Source organism: Pleurodeles waltl, chromosome 2_2 (assembly GCF_031143425.1).
Source record: "Pleurodeles waltl isolate 20211129_DDA chromosome 2_2, aPleWal1.hap1.20221129, whole genome shotgun sequence".
Lineage (NCBI taxonomy): Eukaryota > Metazoa > Chordata > Amphibia > Caudata > Salamandridae > Pleurodeles > Pleurodeles waltl.
In genome coordinates this window covers 1,140,638,304-1,140,663,141 of record NC_090439.1, presented here as the reverse complement: position 1 = coordinate 1,140,663,141, position 24,838 = coordinate 1,140,638,304, and the positions used below count along the sequence as shown (strand labels likewise).

General features: G+C 44.3%; 1 protein-coding gene across 8 annotated transcripts in view; it reads right to left on the bottom strand.

Moving 5' to 3' along the window:
• NUGGC (nuclear GTPase, germinal center associated) overlaps window positions 1-24,292 on the bottom strand; it is a 1,501,499-nt gene extending 1,477,207 nt beyond the window's left edge. For 4 of the 8 annotated variants that reach the window (XM_069221053.1, XM_069221054.1, XM_069221051.1 and 1 more), the window contains exon 1: window positions 23,114-23,649. In XM_069221053.1, the coding sequence (XP_069077154.1) occupies window positions 23,114-23,360 (247 nt within the window). In that variant the 5' untranslated portion in view covers window positions 23,361-23,649. Of the gene's footprint in view, window positions 1-23,113; window positions 23,893-24,046 lie in introns of those variants that run through there. The other 4 variants (XM_069221057.1, XM_069221058.1, XM_069221055.1 and 1 more) reach the window with 4 other exon arrangements.
• Between the last annotated feature and the right edge of the window lie 546 nt (window positions 24,293-24,838).

Here is a 24,838-nt window from a genome sequence, read left to right as displayed (position 1 = left end):
ATCTAGGTACTCTGCCCCGCCACAAGGCTGTTCAATACAGACGGTCTCTCCAGCGCCTGCTCAGTCGTAGACGGCCCCGGGTGCCTCAGTTTCTTCACTTTCCGCCGCCATCACGGGCGGCCCTCAGAGACAGTGTCATCACGCTGCCCAGGACTCCGCTGTCTTCTCCAAGCCTAGGGTCCGGCAAGCCTCCTATAGCGACTTCACCTGGCGTAGCTGGTCTCCCCAGCTGAACACAAGGCGGAAAGGATGACCCCAAGTGTAAGGCGTAAACTGTGCCCGAAGATGCTCCGTGATGGGCTTGAGTTCTCGCGGTCTCTGCAATGTCCGCACCAAGAGATCTTGAAACAGCTGTAACGTATGTCCTCTAAACTGAACCTGGGGAAGGTTGCGCGTTTTGTGCAGGATGCTTTCTTTTGTCATAAAATTGTGCAGACATGCCAAGATATCCGGGGGCGAGCACTGCAGGAAGTTGGCTTTGTATATACTATTTCAAAGTAAGAAATGGTGTGCACAGAGTCCAAGGGGTTCCCTTAGACGTAAGATAGTGGCAAAAAGAGATAATTCTACTGCTCTATTTTGTGGTAGTGTGGTCGAGCAGTAGGCTTATCAGAGGGTAGTGTTAAGCATTTATTGTACACACACAGGCAATAAATGAGGAACACACACTCAAAGACTTACTCCAAGCCAATAGGATTTTATATAGAAAAATATATTTTCTTAGTTTATTTTAAGAACCACAGGTTCAAGATTTACAAACAATACTTTAAATGAAAGGTATTTCACTCAGGTATTCTAGGAACTTTGAATTATCACAATAGCATTTACAGTTTTGACAAAAATGGCAATAAGCTATTTTAAAAGTGGACAGTGCAAAAATCAACAGTTCCTGGGGGAGGTAAGTAAATGTTAAATTCACAGGTAAATAAAACACTAACAGGGTTCAAGGCAACCCGAAAGTTACCACACCAGCAGCTCAGGGCCGGTCAGGTGCAGGAGGTCAAAGTGGTGCCCAAAACACATAGGCTTCAATGGAAATAGGGGTGCCCCGGTTCCAGTCTGCCAGCAGGTAAGTACCCACAACTTTGGAGGGCAGACCAGGGGGGTAGCCACCACCTGGGCTAGGCAGAGGGTCGCCTGGGGGTCGCTCCTGCACTGGAGTTCGGTTCCTTCAGGTCCTGGGGGCCGTGGGTGCAGTGTGGTTTCCAGGCGTTGGGTTCCTTGAAGCAGGCAGCCACGGTCAGGGGGAGCCTCTGGATTTCCTCTGCAGGTGTCGCTGTGGGAGCTCAGAGGGGTCAACTCTGGCTACTCACGGGCTCGCAGTCGCCGGGGAGTCCTCCCTGTAGAGTTAGTTTTCCGCAGGTCGAGCAGGGGGCGTCGGGTGCAGAGTGGAAAGTCTCACGCTTCCGGTGAGAAACGTGTGGTCTTTAAAAGTTGTTTCTTTGTTGCAAAGAGTTGCAGTTTGTTGAACAGGGCCGCTGTTCTCTGGAGCTTCTTGGTCCTTTGGATGCAGGGTAGTCCTCTGAGGCTTCAGAGGTCGCTGGACCCTGTTGGATGCGTCGCTGTTGCAGTTTTTCTCGAAGTGGGGAGACAGGCCGGTAGGGCTGGGGCCAAAAGCAGTTGGTGTCTCCGTCTTCTCTGCAGGGCTTCTGGTCAGCAGTCCTTCGTCTTAGGTTGCAGTTTCCTAGTTTCTGGGGAGCCCCTAAAAACTGAATTTAGGGGTGTGTTTAGGTCTGGGAGGGCAGTAGCGAATGGCTACTGTCCTTGAGGGTGGCTACACCCTCTTTGTGCCTCCTCCCTGAGGGGAGGGGGGAACATCCCTATTCCTATTTGGGGAATCCTCCAAAATCAAGATGGAGGATTTCTAAAGGTAGGGATCACCTCAGCTCAAGACACCTTAGGGTCTGTCCTGACTGGTGGGTGACTCCTCCTTGTTTTTCTAATTATCTCCCTTGGACTTGCCGCCGAAAGTGGGGGCTGTGTCCAAGGGGCGGGCATCTCCACTAGCTGGAATGCCCTGAGGCATTGTAACACGAAGCCTGAGCCTTTGAGGCTCACTGCTAGGTGTTACAGTTCCTGCAGGGGGGAGGTGTGAAGCAGGCTTTTGTTTCTGTCCTCAGAGAGCACAAAGGCCCTCACCACATGGGGTCAGAAACTCATCTCAGCAGCAGGCTGGCACAGACCAGTCAGTCCTGCACTGAACAATTAGGTAAAATACAGGGGGCATCTCTAAGATGCCCTATGTGTGCATTTTGTAATAAATCTAACACTGGCATCAGTTTGGGTTTATTGTTCTGAGAAGTTTGATGAGAAGTTTGATACCAGTATTCAGTGTAGCCATTATAGAGCTGTGGAGTTCGTTTTTGACAAACTCCCAGACCATATACTTAATATGGCCACAACTGTACTTACAATGTCTAAGAATAGACTTAGACACTGTAGGGGCATATTGCTCATGCAGCTCTGCCCTCACCTGTGGTATAGTGCACCCTGCCTTAGGGCTGTAAGGCCTGCTAGAGGGGTGACTTACCTATGCCACAGGCAGTATTTTGTGTGCAGGGCATCCTGAGGGGGATGCCATGTTGACTTTGCCTTTTTCTCCCCACCAACACACACAATCTGCAATGGCAGTGTGCATGTGTTAAGTGAAGGGTCCTTAAGGGTGGCACAACATATGCTGCAGCCCTTAGGGACCTTCCCTGGTCCCAGGGCCCTTGGTACCACTGGTACCTTTTACAAGGGACTTCTGTGTGCCAGGGGTGTGCCAATTGTAGAAACAATGGTACATTTTAGGTGAAGGAACACTGGTGCTGGGGCCTGGTTAGCAGGGTCCCAGCACACTTCTCAGTCAAGTCAGCATCAGTATCAGGCAAAAAGTAGGGGGGTAATTGCAACAGGGAGCCATTTCCTTACAAAGAGTCACCTCAACTCAGGACACCTTAGGGGCTGTCCTGACTGGGGAGTGACTCCTCCTTGTTTTTCTCATTATCTGCTCCAGCCTTGCCGCCAAAAGTGGGGGCAGTGGCCGGAGGGGCGGGCATCTCCACTAGCTGGGATGCCCTGTGGCGCTGTAACTAAGGGGGTGAGCCTTTGAGGCTCACCGCCAGGTGTTACAGTTCCTGCAGGGGGAGGTGAGAAGCACCTCGACCCATTACAGGCTTTATTCCTGGCCACAGAGTGACAAAGGCACTCTCCCCATGTGGCCAGCAACATGTCTGGTGTGTGGCAGACTGGCAAAAACTAGTCAGCCACACTGGAAGTCGGGTATGTTTTCAGGGGGCATCTCTAAGATGCCCACTGGGTGTATTTTTTACAATAAAGTGCACACTGGCATCAGTGTGCATTCATTGTGCTGAGAAGTTTGATACCAAACTTCCCAGTTTTCAGTGTAGCCATTATGGTGCTGTGGAGTTTGTGTTTGACAGACTCCCAGACCATATACTCTTATGGCTACCCTGCACTTACAATGTCTAAGGTTTGGCTTAGACACTGTAGGGGCATAGTGCTCATAGGCAGTGTGAGGTTGGCATGGCACTCTGAGGGGAGTGCCATGTCGACTTAAGTCATTTTCTCCCCACCAGCACACACAAGCTGGCAAGCAGTGTGTATGTGCTGAGTGACGAGTCCCCAGGGTGGCATAAAACATGCTGCAGCTCCTAGAGACCTTCCCTGGCATCAGGGCCCTTGGTACCAGGGGTACCAGTTACAAGGGACTTACCTGGGTGCCAGGGTTGTGCCAATTGTGGAAACAATGGTACAGTTTAGGGAAAAAACACTTGTGCTGGGGCCTGGTTAGCAGGGTCCCAGCACACTTTCAAATCATAACTTGGCATCAGCAAAGGCAAAAAGTCAGGGGGTAACCATGCCAAGGAGGCATTTCCTTACACGCACTATCTCCTGCCATCCGACCCACTCTGTGGAGCTGGTCCAAGGTGATCTCCTGAGAGTCATCAGGACCCACAATGGAGCGGAACAGCGTTGTGGCAAAATCTCTGATGTCTTCGCCCTCCGCCCCAGATCAGAATATTATGCCTTCTCGAGCGATTTTCTAAGTCCTCAGTCGCAATCTGCAGAAGTTCCTGTTGCTCCCGAAGACGCAAGATTTCCTGTTGCAATTGCTCAACCTCTTCCCCCAGGGAGATCTCCTTGTCCTCCATACTCGACACCCTTGCCCCCAGCGATGTGACATCCGCTCGCAGATCCTTCATCTCCTGAGAAATGTCTCTACGCAGCTCCTGCAGGTCCATCCTGAGGGAGTCAAATAAGGAAGTGAGAAAACCTTTTGTGACCGGCGCTCCCCCATCGTCCTCTGCCTCACTCCGGTAATCTGGCCCTCTCAGCGAGGCAGACCCATCCGCCACTTTGCCCTGTGGCAGGTGAGACCTTGTGACCATCTCCCTCACCAACTGGTCCCTCTTAGGTTTAGAGGACGCCATCAGGGTCTTGCTCAACAGCCGCCTTCGAATAAAACCAGTACCTGCCGCGGTCCTCCACTATTGTTCTCTTCATCGAATCACCTCCTTCACCAGAACCACTTGGTTCGGCCCGGGCTCTCCACAAATCCAGGGCGAGGCAATCAACCTCAGCTCCCTCGCCCCGTCGGGACCAGCACCCAGCTGTTTATTCCCAATGCTGACTCTCTCCCCCCCTACCCCCCTGGGACGGCTCAGCACTCTTAAGGCCCAGGGGGGGCACCTCGTGCCCTATCACATTGTGGCGCTGGCAAGTTACTGCACAAAATCACCGGTCCGCCGTTCTTCCTAGCCCCATAGGGCCCTCTGCTCTCCTGCTCCTAGGGGGCCACCCCCGGCCGCTGCCTCGCCTCCAGGTGGCCCACTCGGGGACTCCGATCTCCGAGGCTCTGGGCCGCTCCACACACTGCCAACTCCCTCGTACAGCCCCCACCCCAGGCACCGGCCCCCGATCACTGCCACCGACCCCATCAGAGCACCACTTGTGCCCGAGGCCGGAATGGGCCCACAGGCACCTCGCCTCCTTCGCGGCGTCCACGCGGCCGCAGCGCCAGTCGCCGCGCTCCCAGGACACTCGGCCGCGGCACAGGCCCAAACCACCGCTCCTGCCAGGTGCTCCGTCGGGCCGCTAGGCACCCAGCTGATATACGGACTTCTTCAGCTGGGCTTCTGTCTCCTTAAGGCGCCGGGGTGGCCCCCTCCAAGGATGCCCGGGGCCGTCCAGCAGCCGGAGAAGGCCCGGGCGGCGGAGCTCGGGACAACACGTCCGCTCACACCGCCATCTTGGCCACACCCAAATATACATCTTTAGACAATGCCAGCACAGAAGTTTGTCATAGAAATGTTTCCTACATTCTGATGCATTAAAAATTGACTTTTTCTACCAACGAAAGGCTTTGAAATGGCTACTATCTGCCCTACAACACTGGACAATAGAAAACGACCGCGACTGCTGGCGAAGTTGTCATGGCGGTAGGCGGATGCTACCCTAGCGGACATTGCCATTCGACTGCATTGCTACCTGTAGTGGTCTTGAGCCAATGGCAGTGTCGGCCAGCAGTGACTGTCGTGGACCACCATCTCCTGCTTCTTCTCTCACTTGACTCCTGACACTGCTGCCAGCAATATCTCCAAGACCTGAGCTGCTGTGTACTGCCTCTAGGAGCAATCATGTCACGTCCTACAGGTGATAGGTCCTCTGCCTTCTCAACAGAAGAGCTGGAGAAGCTTGTGAAGGAAGTCCTACCCCTTTATGGACAGCTCTATGATGCACCAGAGGAGCAGGTAAGAGCGCTATGTGCACGTTTGTGTATCTCTACTGAGCTAAGACTTAGTTAGCCTAGGCTTATGAGCAACAAGTCAGAATGTATCTTTAAAGCCATGAAGGTTCCATATGTGTGCTTAAATGGTTGAGTCCCTGGGCATGTACCTACATGTAGTGACAGGTTTAGAGTTCTGAGTCATTGTGGAGCGTGTGCAATGAGAGTTCCCTGACCCACTTTGTGATTGTTGTAGATACCATCATCAGATGTGCTTGATGTGTGGTCATATGTGCTAACATGACAGCAGGAGGTGTTGATGCATGTTGTTTGCTGGTTTCTCATAATGTGTGTGCCTTTTCTATATCTGCACATAAATCTGTGGCCACATCTGGCATTGTTGTATTGTTGAGCTGAAGCCAGCTAATGACACTCTATGGCCCTAAGCTCTGCACAATGACAGCCCTTGCCAACTGACTATGGGATACATGAAGTACTGTGATGCATCTAACCTTTTGGGACATGGCATTATGTGTGGATTTGTGTGGTCTGCCTGCAGAGAAAGTTGCCTTTTCAATTGCCACTTTCTATAAATGTTGCCACCTGGACTGTTATTGAATGGTTCTTGCACTGCCAGTGTGAGCCTGTAGCCACACCCTGTATCTATAAACAGCATGTGAAGCGCAAAAGATTATGCCACACTATTAAGCTTCATCAACTTGAGCCTATACCCAGTGTTGGGCATTGGGTGCATGGTGGAGAGCTGTGACAGACATGCTCATCACAACTCTGAACATTTGTGTTACATATCCTTAACAGGACCGATGATCACTCTGCCCAGTTGGCTCCTTAATCCAGCTATGATATATACTGTGGATGCGGCTAATTATTTCGGTATTGAACTTCTGCAAACAATGTGTTCTGCACGGATACTAGATGTATCTTACTTTGACATGGTGTTTGGGGGCACACATGATATGGAAATAAATGTCATGGTTTTTTTTTTGGCTTGTTGTGTGTCACATAATATTGTATTTGTGCAGTTGTGGTGTTGTTACGAGTTTGCCTGTTGTATGAGAATCTGTGCGCCTGGGCCTGTGCTTTGTTGCTATGTGTAAATGCTGTGCATAAATATGGGATACTGACCTATGGAAGGTGTACTGGCTGGTGTGTGTGATGTGTATGTGTCCTTGACGCAGTATGTGGTTGTGTGTGTCACTATGTTACATGTGAGTGCAGCCCTTCACACCCACTCCCTATGGTATGTTATGTAACTGTACAAATTTATACATTTTACAAATATAACAGATGAGTTTGGGTACTTATGTTTTTGTCGTCCTCGTCAGCGATTAGTGTTGGTTTTTCGTGAGCAGGAGCAGTGGGATGACGTCTAGTTCTGGTTCCATGGAGGCTCAAGATGGGTTTAAATTCCTGGAGGTCAGTGTCTTCTTTTATACCATTTGTTTCTGCCAACTGCGCCATGGTGGTTGGACCACGTGGTCACATTGGCAGTGTGCTACCTCCTAGTAAGTCAGGCAGACACACGGTCTCCACTGAACTGTTTGTGCCTCCAGACGACTGCCGTGGTATGTGCTGGCTGGCGGTGTCGGCGGACTTATGTGTGCCCCACCGCCAGACTCATAATTTGTCAGTGTGCTCCACCAGCCTGTCGGTGGTCGGATTGCCACCGCAAAACTCGTAATAAGGCCCATAGTCACTATTTAACTTATGTGAAAAAAGCCTGTGGCTTTCGCCTTGCATAAGTCTAATCAGGCACAAGCATGGTGGAATGATGACATTACTTTGATGCATGATAGAGCATATAGTAAATACGAAGGTGTAGAAGCCATAGACTTTGACTTTATTACAATAAAGATTTATGGATTAAAAATATAATTTTAGATTCCCGTATCATGGGGTTCCTTTGAAGCATGAACTTAAGCGGACTTTAAAGGGTATTTTTCATTGAATTACACGAAAAAAAAGCTGATCCTAAGGCAAGATCATTCATACACAGCTATTTAGAACAATGTAGGTTGAAGATTTTATCCCTTGCTGTAACTTACAATGACATTGTATGTTCTTGCAGAAGCACAGTTGTTCATGAATATATAAAGATGGTTCCTGATATCAACTAAAGAAGAATTGAAGTGATTTGAATTAAGAGGCCATGTCAGTCTTATTCTTAAAATCTTCCTAGCAACTAAGCGAGAGTGCACTGATTAATTTCAAAACCTAGATAACCATTGTGTAGCATACTTTAATAGGGTACATCACTAATAGTTACAGAAAACTATACTGGTAGTAATCATCACAGGGCCAGCTCTAGGGTGGTGCAACCTTTGCCACTGCACCGGGTGCTGGCTTTGGGAGGGGTCTCTGTGTTTGTAAGTACAATATAGTTTTAAAAGCCCCTACTGCAGCGTTCCTTACCTCCAGCAATTTCTAGGCAACAATAAAAATGTCAACATAACTCTGGTGATTAATGTTCTGCCTGGAGAGAGTTCAGAGTTTTCTCTAGTGGGAGTTTTAAGTTAGCGCAGAGGGGTAATATGCCACCTGTAAAGAACATGTGCCACACAGGTCATAAAGTACAAATTATGCAAATAGGTCAGTGGGTTATTGCTTTTGTCACAATTTATGAGTTAAAATCCTAACACAGAACAGTTTGCTGTCAAAGAAGTGCATGCATTCCGCAAGGTATAAATTAAAAGCATTATTTTCCCCTCAGTTTTTTATTATCCTAACATTGCAAAAGGGTTCAATTGGGTAGAAGTCAATTCTTATTATTAAAGAGAACCCCCAACCATGATTTTCTGAGTTTGTGCTTCTCCAAACCAAGCCTACTAGTAAGGGTGACGTGACTCCCACATATTGTAGTGCTCTGTCTTATGTAACATTTCTTATACACTGATTTAAACACTTATGATCGATTGTCTATATGTGTAATGTAAAGTGCTCTGACACCCTACACTGGAAAGTGTAGTGCTACAAAAACTCAACTAAATGCACTTGAGAGAGAGTGGTTATGGAGACTTGAGAGGCACTGTTAAAGGGTAGTAGTGAGGGAATCTGTGGTGGAGGTTGTCACTAGGGGACACCAACAAACACTGTCGCACAGGGCGCAACCAACGCTAAGGCTGGTCCTGGATCATCATAAATTAAGTTAAATCAACCTTGGAAGACAAATAGTGGAAAACAGAACAAAGCACACAAGAGAAATTTCACACATACAAGGTATTTCTTTCACTTATTCACATTTATGGGGGCCAAAAGGGAGTTATCTTTAACTGTAACTTAAAAAGGAGAGACATGCTAGGATTTTATATCTACTGTAATGAGATCGGTCATTATTAGAGAACAATGCTGATATTTATGCTCATCATCTTGGTAGGATGCAATGTTACTGGTAAATAAGTGTTCCGTGTTTAGCATATGTATGTGATTAGAATGTGACAAAGGCAATTAACTATTCAAATCTTGATAACAGGTCAACTTTTCTGTTAATAAAAGTATATTGTATTTTTGTATGTATAGGTTATACTGATGTACATGTTTCTCTTGGTTTATAACAGCCTTAAAGAAGCGCAAGGTGTGCAAAACATGTGTTGGGTGTTTAACAACTAACTACGTGTATGAATAAAGAAGTAATCATAAGAAATTCTGCCATAAGTCATTTTCGCAATTTTGTATATATACATATATATTTATACATTAACAGAGCCTGCTCACAAACGGGCTCACAGCAGCCTTCGAGGGGTGGTGCGTCGAAACCAGCAGTGCACTCCGGTTAATTTCCATTCAAAATTTTCACAGTAACGCACACTCGGGAAATCAAAATTAAAAAGTGTTTATTTAGGCAAATCAAAAAGTGTTTATTACCACACACACACAACGCGTTTCGGCTGTCAAGCAGCCTTGATCACGTGTATAATTCAACCAATACACATAGCTTAAATATTCTCCAACCATAAACATAGAAACAGGACAAAGTATTTCTCTCTTTCTCTGGTAAGTATACATAAATAGAAGATACATAGACTAGTTAAATATGAATAAATACATTTATACATATATCTCTCTGTATAAATAAACTATCCTGATAAATTACAAAATTGATAAAAATACACCAAGTGACAATATCGATATAAATATAAATGAGTACAGCTTATATATACATATACCTAAAAAGTTTTTTTATATACTCAAAAAGCCAATATCAAAATTACATTCCCTTCTATTTGTAATAATAGACTTCACCTTATATATATATATATTATTTGTATGTAACACCTACATTGCTAGATAATGCAAATATTATTCTTTTACAGGAAAATACATTCTCCATATAAAAATTATTTCAAAACTACAGAAAAAAAAAAAAAAAAAAAAAAAAAATGTTTTCACTATTTACAAATAATCAATACCCATAACACCTTGTGAAGAAAAAAGCAATAGTGAATCCATCAGGAATCGTTCCGGACCCCTCCATCCTGAAAAGATATAATCAAATAAATAAATTTAATTAAAACTCATTGAAAAACCACTACTATTCACATTTTAAAACCACTGCTAATCACCATATAAGGAAAGTGTAAGATGCAACAACAGTAATTCACTATCCTATGACGTATTAATCATCAAACAAATGATTACTGAGCACTTCACAAGTATTCAAACCTCCTTGGTGTCTTAGTTTCCAAGTCAACAATGTATTTAGATTCTTTTTTACGTAAAGTTAATTCCCTGTTACCACCACTATGATGTGATGGCACATGTTCAATCCCAAAGTAAGACAACAGGGTAGAGTCAGAATTCTGATTATCTTGAAAATGTCTAGCTACTGGGTGATGTGGATCCTTAGATGGGATAGCAAGCATATGTTCAAGAATGCGTTTTTTTTACTACATGTTTAGTACTTCCCACATACCAACGATGGCAAGGACATTCCAATATATAAATGGGGTACTACATGTCAGAAAATGCTTGATTTCTATATTTATCCCTGGTTTACTTGTGGGATACTCTTTTCTTATCACACTAATACGACATGCTTTACAGTGGCCACATGTAAAGAATCCCTGCAAATTATGTTCCTTTATATGAGGAATAGAAGTAACATCATTCTATCTCAACATATCATGAAGATTACGTCCTCTTCTATAAGTAATCTGTGGCCTTCTCTGAATCACTTTACCAATAATAGGATCACATTCCAAAATATTCCAATGTTTGGAAATTATCTTTTTGATCTGTGTTGTATCTTCATTGTAGGTTAGGATCAATCTGATGGCCTCATTATTCTCATTTTCCATTTTAACAGTATTATCAAACAAAGTCTGAATTATTTCTACTTTCCTGATTTTCTCCGTAGCCTTTTTGATTACCCAATCCGGGTAACCCCTTTGTTTAAACCTTATAACCATATCTTTCTGTTCTAGTTCAAAAACCTCATCTGTATTGCTAATTCTTTTAGCCCTAAGTAGTTCTCCATATGGAATACTCCATTTAAGTCTAATAGGATGTCCACTGGTAGCATGCAATAGAATAGTCCCTGCTGTAGTTTTACGAAAAAGTTCAGTGTTAATCATCTTGTCCTTGATCTTAATTCTTGTATCCAGAAAATCAATGGATGATCGGCTAATATTGTATGTCAATCTAATATTACGATTGTTATCATTAAGTTTACCAATGAACCGTATAGCCTCATCCTCAGATCCTTTCCAGATTATAAACAGATCATCAATATATCTAAACCACAAAGTGGCCTGATTTATTTCTGGATACTTATCTTCATCTTTAAAAATCTCTTCTTCCCACAAACCCAAAAATAAACAGGCAAAACAAGTTCCCATTGCAGTCCCGAGGATTTGTTTACAGAGCAATCCATTGAACAGAAAAATAATTGTTAGTCGAGCAATATTTTATCATCTCAATAATCATGTCTGTATGCGCCAAATATCTCAAAGACCTTGTATGTAGAAAATGTCTACATGCTTGTATGCCTTTCTCATGATCAATGATGGTATACAAAGAATTGACATCTAAAGATATTAACAAGAAATCCTCTTCCCAAATGATACCTTCCAATTTGCCTACAAAAATCTTTAGTATCCTGAACATAGGAGGGTATGCTCATAACAAATTCCCTCAAAAAGAAATCCACATATTTTGACACATTTTCTAATGCAGTCCCACACGTGGAAACTATTGGTCTCCCCGGAGGGTTATCTCTGTCTTTATGAACTTTGGGAAGAATATATAGTATAGGTAAATTGGGAAAATCCTTTTTCAGAAAACAATATTCTTCCCATATTAGAAGACCCTTATCCTTCCACTCAGTCAGAAGATGCCAAATTCCTGTAATACTATTCGTATACACATCTTTCGTCACAACCATATAAAATTGTTTATCATATCAATGTATCTTTGTCTCTTCCGAAGTACTATATTACCTCCCTTATCAGCTGGGCAGACAATGGTATCACAATCTTCTGCCAATAATCTGATGGTTTCACTCTGTTTATATGTCATGTTATTGCATCTAGGTTTAAACCATGTTCGATGTTGAAAATGTGTCAAACTTTGAACTGCCATATCATAAAAGGTGACAATATTGTCATGATTCATAAGCTAAAGTTGAACAAAATATGAAGATGATATAAAGATCAAAAAACCCTTAGAGATATAGGAGACTATGAAAGTGGAAGGATCTTGACATTTAGCAGAAGATATGGTCATCTGTATAAGCCAGGAGCAAATTACTCCATATCTATGGGTCAGCCCTCAACTTCTGAAAGTGCAAGGGAGATGGATTCCTTAAGTTCAACAGATAGTGAGATATCTAATGCTGAAATTACTAATAAGCCGGCTACTTTTTTTTTTGGGGGGGGGGGGGGAAAAGAGAGAAGGAGAGAGGGAGAGAGAGAGAAGGAGAGAGAGAGAGAGAGAGAGAGAGAGAAGGAGAGAGAGAGAGAGAGAGAGAGAGAGAAGGAGAGAGAGAGAGAGAGAGAGAGAGAGAGAAGGAGAGAGAGAGAGAGAGAGAGAAGGAGAGGGAGAGAGAGAGAGAGAGAGAGAAGGAGAGGGAGAGAGAGAGAGAGAGAGAGAAGGAGAGGGAGAGAGAGAGAGAGAAGGAGAGGGAGAGAGAGAGAGAAGGAGAGGGAGAGAGAGAGAGAGAAGGAGAGGGAGAGAGAGAGAGAGAAGGAGAGGGAGAGAGAGAGAGAGAAGGAGAGAGGAGAGAAGGAGAGAGAGAGAAGGAGAGAGAGAGAAGGAGAGAGGAGAGAAGGAGAGAAGGAGAGGGAGAAGGAGAGAGAGAAGGAGAGGGAGAAGGAGAGAGAGAAGGAGAGAGAGAAGGAGAGAGAGAAGGAGAGAGAGAAGGAGAGAGAGAAGGAGAGAGAGAAGGAGAGAGAGAGAAGGAGAGAGAGAGAAGGAGAGAAGGAGAGAAGGAGAGAAGGAGAGAGAGAGAGAAAGAGGGAGAGAAGGAGAGGAGAGAGAGAGAAGGAGGAGAGAGAGAGAGAAGGAGGAGAGAGAGAGAGAAGGAGGAGAGAGAGAGAGAAGGAGGAGAGAGAGAGAGAAGGAGGAGAGAGAGAGAAGGAGGAGAGAGAGAGAGAGAGAAGGAGGAGAGAGAGAGAGAGAGAAGGAGGAGAGAGAGAGAGAGAGAAGGAGGAGAGAGAGAGAGAGAGAAGGAGGAGAGAGAGAGAGAGAGAGAAGGAGGAGAGAGAGAGAGAGAGAGAAGGAGGAGAGAGAGAGAGAGAGAGAAGGAGGAGAGAGAGAGAGAGAGAGAAGGAGGAGAGAGAGAGAGAGAGAGAAGGAGGAGAGAGAGAGAGAAGGAGGAGAGATAGAGAGAGAAGGAGGAGAGAGAAGGAGGAGAGAGAGAGAAGGAGAGAGAGAGAGGAGGAGAGAGAGAGAGAGAGAGAAGGAGGAGAGAGAGAGAAGGAGAGAGAGAGAAGGAGAGAGAGAGAGAAGGAGAGAGAGAGAAGAGAGAGAGAGAGAGAGAAGGGAGAGAGAAGGAGAGAGAGAAGGAGAGAGAGAAGGAGAGAGAGAAAGAGAAAGAGAAAGAGAAAGAGAAAGAGAAAGAGAAAGAGAAAGAGAAAGAGAAAGAGACTTAGAAACCAGAGTAAGAACAGATCCAAATCCGGAGCAAGTGGAAAATCAATAAGAGACTCCAATGTACAGACATAATGGATAACGAAATGGTGAATAAAACTATTATTAATTTATCAGATCATCAATTAACTGAGGAAGATAAGAAAACATTGTGTTTAGGTCTTTCTTTTGCCCTACCAAACGTTTTAATTATGCTGAAACGCGCATTGATTTATTCAAATTTATTAGAAAATTGAAACTAAAAAAGTGGTTCAAATTGAAAGGAAACATCGATAAAGGTCTAGAACCTCTTATTATTAATGATGGTGGTGAACAAATTTTATCTATCAGTGTCGTTGATACTCTGTTAACTCTTCATGAGTTAGAACAAGACAACCCTGTACAGATAAAGGGGAAGGATTTATATCAGACCCTAGATGATTTGGGTATTGTATATGATCTTGCAGTTCCTTCTGGTTTTAAACCAAAGTCAACATTTTTTCCAAATATGAATCATGACAATATTGTCACCTTCTATGATATGGCAGTTCAAAGTTTGACACATTTTCGACATCGAACATGGTTTAAACCTAGATGCAATAACAACATGACATATAAACAGAGAGAAACCATCAGATTATTGGCAGAAGATTGTGATATCATTGTCTGTCCAGCTGATAAGGGAGGTAATATAGTACTTTGGAAGAGACAAAGATACATTGATGAGGTTATGTGACAACTAAGTGATACACAATTTTATATGGTTGTGACGAAAGATGTGTACACGAATAGTATTACAGGAATTTGGCATCTTCTGATTGAGTGGAAGGATAAAGGTCTTCTAACATGGGAAGAATATTGTTTCCTGAAAAAGGATTTTCCCAAGTTACCTATACTATATATTCTTCCCAAAGTTCATAAAGACAGAGATAACCCTCCGGGGAGACCAATAGTTTCCTCGTGTGGGAATGCATTAGAAAATGTGTGGATTTCTTTTTGAGGGAATTTGTTACGAGCTTACCCTCCTATGTTCAGGATACTAAAGATTTTCTAGGCAAATTGGAAGGTATCATTTGGGAAGAGGATTTCTTGTTAATATCTTTTGAGGTCAATTCTTTGTATACCATCATTGATCATGAGAAAGGCATACAAGCATGTAGACATTTCCTACATACAAGGTCTTTGAGATATTTGGCGCATACAGACATGATTATTGAGATGATAAAATATTGCTAGACTAACAATATTTTTCTATTCAATGGATTGCTCTATAAACAAATCCTCGGGACTGCAATGGGAACTTGTTTTGCCTGTTTATTTTTGGGTTTGTGGGAAGAAGAGATTTTTAAAGATGAAAATAAGTATCCAGAAATAAATCTTGCCACTTTGCGCTTAGATATATTGATGATCTGTTTATAATCTGGAAAGGATCTGAGGGTGAGGCTATACGGTTCACTGGTAAACTTAATGATAACAATCGTAATATTAGATTGACATACAATATAAGCCGATCGTCCATTGATTTTCTAAATACAAGAATTAAGATCAAGGATAAGATGATTAACACTGAACTTTTTCATAAAACTACAGCAGGGAATAGTCTATTGCATGCCACCAGTGGACATCCTGATAGACTTAAATGGAGTATTCCATATGGAGAACTACTAAGGGCTAAAAGAATTAGCAATACAGATGAGGTTTTTGAACTAGAACAGAAAGATATGGTTATAAGGTTTAAACCAAGGGGTTACCCGGATTGGGCAATCAAAATGGCTACGGAGAAAATCAGGAAAGTAGAAAGAATTCAGACTTTGTTTGATAATACTGTTAAAGTTGAAAATGAGAATAATGAGGCCATCAGATTGATCCTAACCTACAATGAAGATACAACACAGATCAAAAAGATCATTTCCAAACATTGGAATATTTCGAAATGTGATCCTAATATTGGTAAAGTGATTCAGAGAAGGCCACAGATTACTTATAGAAGAGGGCGTAATCTTCATGATATGTTGAGATCGAATGATGTTACTTCTATTCCTCATATAAAGGAACATAATTTGCAGGGATTCTTTCCATGTGGCCACTGTAAAGCATGTCGTATTAGTGTGATAAGAAAAGAGTATCCCACAAGTAAACCAGGGATGAATAGACAAATCAAGCAGTTTCTGACATGTAGTACTCCATTTACCATTTATATATTGGAATGTCCTTGCCATTGTTGGTATGTGGGAAGTACTAAACATGTAGTAAAAAAAAAAAAAAGCATTCTTCAACATATGCGTGCTATCACATCTAAGGATCCACATTACCCAGTAGCTAGACATTTTCAAGATAATGAAAATTCTGACTCTACCCTGTTGTCTTACTTTGGGATTGAACATGTGCCATCACATCATAGTGGTGGTAACAGGGAATTAACTTTACGTAAAAAAGAATCTAAATACATTGTTGACTTGGAAACTAAGACACCAAGGAGGTTTGAATACTTGTGAAGTGCTCAATACTCATTTGTTTGATGATTAATACGTCATAGGATAGTGAATTACTGTTGTTGCATCTTACACTTTCCTTGTATTGTGATTAGCAGTGGTTTAAAATGTGAATAGTAGTGGCTTTTCAATGAATTTTAATTCAATTTATTTATTTGATTATATCTTTTCAGGATGGAGGGGTCCGGATGGATTCACTATTGTTTTTTTTCTTCACGAGGTGTTATGGGTATTGATTATTTTGAAATAGTGACAAGTTTTTTTTCTTTTTCTCTGTAATTTTGCAATAATTTTTATATGGAGAATGTATTTTCCTGTAATAGAATAATATTTGCATTATCTAGCAATGTAGGTGTTACATACAAATAATATATATACTAGGTGAAGTCTATTATTACAAATAGAAGGGAATGTAATTTTGATATTGGCTTTTTGAGTATTTAAAAAACTTTTTAGGTATATGTATATATAAGCCGTACTCCTATTTATATCGATATTGTCACTTGGTGTATTTTTATCAATTTTGTAATTTATCAGGATAGCTTATTTATACAGAGAGATATATGTATATAAAAATGTATTTATTCATATTTAACTAGTCTATGTATCTTCTATTTATGTATACTTACCAGAGAAAGAGAGAAATACTTTGTCCTGTTTCTATGTTTATGCTTGGAGAATATTTAAGCTGTGTGTATTGGTTGAATTATACATTTGGTCAAGGCTGCTTGACAGCCGAAACGCGTTGTGTGTGGTAATAAACACTACCAGCTTTTGATTTCCCGAGTGTGCGTTACTGTGAAAGTTTTGAATATATATATATATATATATATATATAAATAAAATGTAATTCAAAGCTGTGTGAAATGCACAGCTAATAACCATAAACAGTAGAGAATTTGTCCTGCACTTTTTTTATTCAATGGGAACCTGAGCTAGATCTAAATGTGTCACAAAATAAGGATGATCTGGTTAAATTGGTATGTGAGGTCTAGTCTGGTGCCTTCTCTAAAAATGCTACCAGAGACAATGAAGATAAACTAGGAAGATCTTGATTAAATTAAATCAACTTAAAAAAGAAAAAAAAAATAACAGATTAAGTTGTGCAATGGCACCACTCTACTCAAGTACTTGGGCTTTTATCAGACATATTCGCATTGCGGGCCTGAAAAAAATTAATAATTCAAATGAAGAGCTGGTGAGCCTTCACATTGCCTATTAATTACACAAATACCCCTTTTGGGACTACCAAAATTAGGTTGGTCCCTTTACTACAAAAATCTGTCCTGATGAAGACCTGTCTGGAAGGTTTTAATTGGCCTCCAATGTCTAGGGTCCAAACGTCAACAAAGATCTATCTTTACAGCCTGGACTGACTACAAGGTCAACAAAGAAATTATACGGACTCATACATTGTATCCACAATGGCTATTAATTGATCTTAAGGGAAGACTATCAGACAGGCTTGATATAATAGAATAGTGTTTCTAATTTAATGAATGGAAATTGTTTTTTCTCCTTTTCCTTTACGTATGCACAAGCATGTCTTTCTGAGCACTTATATGTCACACAATGGAGCAACTATGAAATCAAATGTAAATAATGTAGATATATAGACACTACCGAATTTCAATACAATTTTGAATTCAGTTCTATTGATGTTCTCTGTGTGTTGTATTATTATTGGACTCTTTATTTTAGGATGGACATACTTCCCCTGGTTGGGGCTGAGGACATTGGACTATGGTTACAGAGTCAGGACTGTCCAATTTATTTGACATACCTTGGGCAGTGTCCGTTTGGATCAATTCTTATTTTGCACCAATCAGTGCCCAGGTCCTATTGGTTTACCCCATTGTTATGTAATGGGCGTCCTGAAAGTAGCAGGAGTAACATCCCAGGCCTACTGGCATAGACTAAGTCAAAGACCACCATGCTCAGAAGAGACAGCACCTCCTAGGAGTGGCGGAAAATACAGACTCTCACAGAAAAGCAATTCCCTAATAGCATTAATGCACTTGGGCTCATCGACAGGGGATGGCAGGGAAGAGGGATGGGTAAAGTGCTTCAGGCAAAGGGGAGAAGAAATACATTTGGGATATACCAGCAGGAGCCTATGGTACTTAGGCATCTGGCGACTCACTACAAGAGCAGAGGAAAGCTTGTCCTAGGCTGGAAGCAAAAGGTAAAACAAATCCTCATTAAAAGATTCTGAGGCAGTGCAGGAATCTTTAGAATCTCTGTCAGCATGTTAGCCTTAGTCTCCTCAACAGAAGAAGTTCCAGACTTTCTGCCTCTTTACAGATCACTGCTGTGAAAAGGGCAACCTCTTCAGACAGACCAGAAGACCGCCAATGGTCACCTCTAGAAGACTGTCTAGTCCCACATCATTTCTGTAAAACACTAACAGACGTCATCAGTACCATGAGCAGGGTAGGAAAATGTAGAGATTGTCTGCATCACTGACCAACTCATCAATAAGTGGAACAATTGGGAGAATCTGTATGGCACCAACATCTCAACAAAATAGCTCATTCATTCTTGGAAACAATTGGACACATGGAAGAGGAATATACAAGAGCCTGAACTTCCTCATTACCTTAAACCAAAATAGTGTGCGTCCTAGAAACAGGTGGTAAGTCAATTCCAGAGTTAGTGTGCTCATCGCTGACCAACGAACAAGGTCAGCAACAAAGCAGCAGGGAGTTGGTCTGAAGCAGGTGCGGCTCTAAACAGGGTCAGTCTGTATCAAAGCAGGGGACAAACAGGTGCAGCTTCTCAAGTGCTGGTAGCACCTTAAAGGATGATGTTGAGGCTGGTTTTGGGGACTGCCTCTGCTGTCATTCAAATGGGTTAGTAGAAAGGGAACACCTTGGGAACAGAGCTCCGTAATGCAGATTATACTTCATAAAAAAGAGGCTTTCCTCCTTGGAGAGGAGTTATTTAGATAATTTGCCCGTGCGGGAGTAGACCGTGGAGGGAATAGTCCCCATGGTTTTGGGTCTGTCCAGTGAAGACCTGGGCTACCTTCTCCCTGAAATCATGGGAGTTAAAAAACGATACTGATCATAGAACCGGTGTCGTGTTTGAGGCACTAAACACCAAAGAAAGACAACTTTGGGATCAAAGGTAGAAATCTATTTGTGAGAAGAATTACCTTTTTTTTCAAACTTTGACTTGAGAGAACAATGTTGCCTTAAAAGAACATTGCCAAGATAATTATTTCCATTGAAGAAATTCAGTAAAAACCAAATGGAGGATTTCCAATCCGTGTAGGGTGCAGAACAAAAAAAGCACTGTGTTGAATAACGTTTTATATGGCTTCATGATGTCACATGTAAAGGAGTGGCTGGAGCCTGCTATGATACCCCTTGGCACTGGGGAGATATTGCAGAGTTTTCCATGTACAGTTTAACACATGAGGTGATTTCAAAGGAATGGGAGACAGATTTTACCTGAAAGCCCATCTTGAGAATCATAAACTAATGTGTCAAGCCAACTGCTGAAGGGGGCACTGAGTTGATTCCTTTTTGTCCCAAACACCCTGCCAACGAGTGAAAACATCCTTCTACTCACCTCTTACCAGCCTGCTATATGGGGCTCTCCTCTTCCTTGAGTGCAACTTTAGCATTTTACTGATACAATGTACAATATGTTTGTCAACCCAATGCCAAAGATGAAAAAGTTAATTCTCTTTGGTAATGATCTTTCTGGTGCATGCTCTAGAACCTGCAGATTCCTCACCTCTTGAATATCGCAGGTGCCAGACTGAATCGGGAAACTTACAAAAGCTCTCCTGCACCATTAGGGGACGATGACTCAATGTTGGCAGTAAAATTTACACCACGTCACAGGAGCAATAAAGCGCTCATTTCAGTGCAGTGACGTCAGTTCCCAATCCATTTTTTTCTGGGCCTTTCAAAAGAAAGGTCACAAGGAGATCATCAATTAGGGACTGCAGTGCAACAGTCTAAATTTTTACTTCTTTTAAGCCTCTATCTCAAGCCATCCTTCAGACCGGGAATGTAGGCAGGACTGAGTATCCACCAGGAAGACAGTTGTTAAAGGCAGGTAACTTTCTATTCTGTCTGAAATTTCGACCTGCCGATTCTGCAGGATCCGGAGGAATGGATATACATGAAATTCCTGCAGCACTGAACATGCAAAATGTTCTCTGCATTTTCGATTCCAAAGAAATAGTTTGACTGAAGTGAGAAGGGATGCCTAACAGATTTCCACCACAAGGACACCCTCTGGGTAATAACAGGTCAGGAGGTTAATAGATTGCCTCAAATTGAAAGGAGTCACTTTATGGAGGAAAGAAGCTCAGTTTCAAATGACTAGTTTGTCTGAAACATGTGGATGTGGGGCGGACACTCAGTGCTTGCAATTTACTGACATGCATCGATTATGTAATTGCTACAAGAAAAAAGCAGCTGTAAATGTCAAAAGCCTTATCAGGCAACTATGTAGGTGGTCCGAAAGGAGAACCAATCAGAAAGGTTAACACTAAGGGCCATATGTACGAACACATTTTCCCACTGACACAGAATGGGAAAAACCCTTTGCTACATCTGGCCCCAAGTTCAGATTCCATTACAATATACTGAAAGGGGTACGAGAAAACAAGTTAATCAGTCCCTTCTGAAAGATTGTCATACATAATGGGTAACTTAAAGAGGGAATGACAGTCTGAACGGGAAAGAAAGAGACCAGTTTGCAATGTATCCCCTGACTGTGCCCACCAGGCAAACTTTCTTTTTAACAACTTTCTTTTCACTTTATCAAAAGAAATAAAGTCAAAATAATTACGCAAAAAAAAAAAATATGTTTCTCCAATGGAAGTGAGCACTGCAACGCATAAATAACCACAAAAGTAACAGTACATTCACTGTATACGAGTGATGTACCACACAACCTTTCTAAGCAGGTGAAGGGTAGTAGCGAATAGGTTACTTACCCTTGGAGTCACTACACCTCCTAGATGACCACTTTGTGTGGGGAGTGGGCATCAACCTGTCCAGAGGTTCTTAAATCCCCCCCATGCACAAGATGGTGGAATTTCCTATATGGTATCCATTTCGGGCTGGCTAACCTAGGGGTATGACCAGCTCAGAAGTGTGACACCTCCTGCATAGCTACTTTTCCCACCTGTCCAGGTGCCAGATGGAAGGCCAGATTTGCATACTAAATGTGGTGAGCTTTTTTGAAGCTCTGTGTCTTGGAATGCAGATCACACTGTGGGGAGGGGTGTTCTACACCTCAGCCCAGACAGGCTTTTATTTCTGAGCTCCAGAGAGCAAAGGCTCTCAACTGGGGCAGGAGAGGTTTAGGTACAGGGAGGGGAAATTCTCATCTATTGGTGGCAGATTGGTCAGTGAGCTCATCAGCAAGTGTACAAAGTTAAAAACCTGCTTCTGAATCTTAGTTTCCCTTAAGTACTTGTGGGATGATAAGATGTGTGCCTGTGTTTGACTCCACTGCATTGGCATCTACATGTTGAGCATCATCCTGCCTGTGAGCTGTCTGGAGCCCAAGGAAAAGAAGGGCTGATGGCCCTTTAAGTCAGTCCTTTGTTTTGGGCCGACCTTGAGTTAAAATAAGAAATGTTCCAACACTGACTAAAAGTTTCTGCTCCAAACAAAAAGTGGGCAAAGTTCAGACTGTGTCTCGGTTTTGGTAGAATCACCAGGACAAACTCGGCATATTTCAATGGAGCTAACTGAATTTGTCTCAACAACAACTACTGGATCCCTCTAATTTCATTTACTGCTTCCCGCAGATAAATCTTTTCTGCACCCTAGTACGTTGCCACATCCCCCTGGGGTGTGAAATGAGCATCACCATATTTATTGCACTGCGTCCATCACCCCACGCTGAAGGCCCATGTCAAAGCGCTACTTTTGTCAGATTCTATAAAAAAAAAAAAAAAAAAAAAAAAAAAAAAAAAAAATTATAATAGCGATTATTTGACAGAAGATAATGTGCAGAAATATACACCACCTGCATAACCCGACCTTCTATGGTAACTGTACTTAAATTTCATGGTGCAGTGGCATTCTGTAAGTTCCTCCTCGTTCAACAGCGAGCTCACACTGGGGTAGCAAGAGGTTCAGACTCAAAACCCTGGACAGCCACAGGTAGAAATATAGGACTAAATATTGACACCTTGAAGGTCTAAATTCAGGCCACTTTTCTGGCAATCTATATGCTCATTAAATTGGGGTTACGCTGGTCAACGCATATTGGAAAACCACCGCACTGGTAACTAAGTTGCTTTTGCTAAAGTGTATTTCAGTATGTAGCACAAGCTACACCCCCCGCCCCTCCCTCCAAAACACATACTTTTGCAGCAACCTTATAATGTGCTAGCAATGTGGGGGTTTTCCAGTACACGAAGACTAACTACCGCAACCACTGTTTACTGAAATGTGATCGCTGGGCCGAGACAGCAGCGTTCTCAGCACTGGCTGAACATGTGACACTTGTAAGTTTACAGGCAGCCTAAGTAAACACAATGAAAGAAATCCCGTAGGACATTTTTATGAACAGAAAGCTCTCAGTCAGAATACAGGATGAGATCCTGCTCTCAAGTAAACGTGGCCAAGGACAAGTGGGAAAACATTGCAAACCATCAGACGTCTCTAAAAACTGCACTGAAAAAAACAAGTTAGGCTGCCATCTGGGCAGGAAGACCTCAGCTCTATGAAGCATTTAACAGTAACATCCAGGTCATACTGAACTCATGTAGACAGTAACACTGCCGACCATATTTAAACTGTGCTTCAAGAAAAGCAACTCTTACGCAGATGGTATTTGCCAGAGTCCGTGCTCTTCCAATCAAAGAGTGAAACGGCGGCTTCCAGGCACTGCAAACACCGGGGAGGCCGAGTGTGTGACTCGCAGATCTGCACATGCCCGGCCCTCTTAACCACACGCCGCACTTTTATAAAGCCTCTTTGTAAAATGTGGCGAGCATGCCTGCAACGAGGCGGAAGATCTCCCTTGTGATCTGCAAACCCGGGGGCGGCAGGAGTCGCCATGTCATGCATTCACCTCAAGAGCTGCTGACTCCACCTGTAACGGCTCAAACTCTAACGGCCCAATTACCGCCCTCCTGGCCCAGGTGACTGAAGACAAATGGATACTCCGGGGGGGGGCAAACGGCCCCTCACAGCTCGACACGAGGGGCCGGGTACTCGGCAAATCCCCTTCAGCTCCCGCTCATGCAACCGAGCGAGAGTGGATGTCAACATAAAATGACGGCCGCAGCGTCGGAAAATCTGAAGCGCGCTCCCCTGCAAGCTGCTCCCTCCGGCTCACCTGACCTAACGCGCTCACTCACTGACACTCCCGCGTGTGGGCACTCACTCTTCCCAGCGTCCCACCGGCGCTGCGCTCATTCTTACCGGCGGGCGCTCCCTCTACTGGCGGAGCGCGCGCTGACTCTCCCCGTCCTCTCCCCCCGGGTCTCGCGCCACTGCGCTGCCTTTTTAACCCAAAACACACCCAGCGTCCGTCGCGAGCCGCTGACGGCTCGAGCCCGTCGGACTTTCGCGCGTGAGGAGGCCGCTGCGTCACACCGCCAGCCGCGCGCGCCGAGAATCGAAACTGTAGGGGCGGGCGTGGCTGCGGGACGCCGCCTGTCACTCAAGAGTGGAGCTGGGGACCCAACCCTCAGTCCCTCACTCGAAGGGGCGAGAGGAGCGCGGGTCCCGCAGCTCCGGTAGGACCTTACCTCGGGCGAAAACCCCCAGCGGTGCCGTCCGACCACCTCCTCTGCCAGCACTTAACCTTCCGCGACCGCCGTTACCCGCCCCCGCTCCGCGTGCACTGTGAGGGGCCCCGACAGCCTCGTCCTCGCCCCGCCTGGAACCCGCCCCAGCGCACACGACCCCTCAGGCGCCCAGCGACCACAGCCTGCGCCCGGCCCACCCACCGCAGTACTGCCGACTGTCCCACCCAGAGCCTCGTTCAGTGCCCTGCTCTGACCTGTCGCGCATCACTCCTGATCCACCCCCGCTGCCCACCCAGATCCACCCCCGCTGCCCACCCAGATCCTGGTCCACCCCCGCTGCCCACCCAGATCCACCCCCGCTGCCCACCCAGATCCTGGTCCACCCCCGCTGCCCACCCACCTCCTGATCCACCCCCGCTGCCCACCCAGATCCTGATCCACCCCCGCTGCCCACCCAGATCCTGGTCCACCCCCGCTGCCCACCCAGATCCTGGTCCACCCCCGCTGCCCACCCAGATCCTGGTCCACCCCCGCTGCCCACCCAGATCCTGGTCCACCCCCGCTGCCCACCCAGATCCTGGTCCACCCCCGCTGCCCACCCAGATCCTGGTCCACCCCCGCTGCCCACCCAGATCCTGGTCCACCCCCGCTGCCCACCCAGATCCTGGTCCACCCCCGCTGCCCACCCAGATCCTGGTCCACCCCCGCTGCCCACCCAGATCCTGGTCCACCCCCGCTGCCCACCCAGATCCTGATCCACCCCCGCTGCCCACCCAGATCCTGATCCACCCC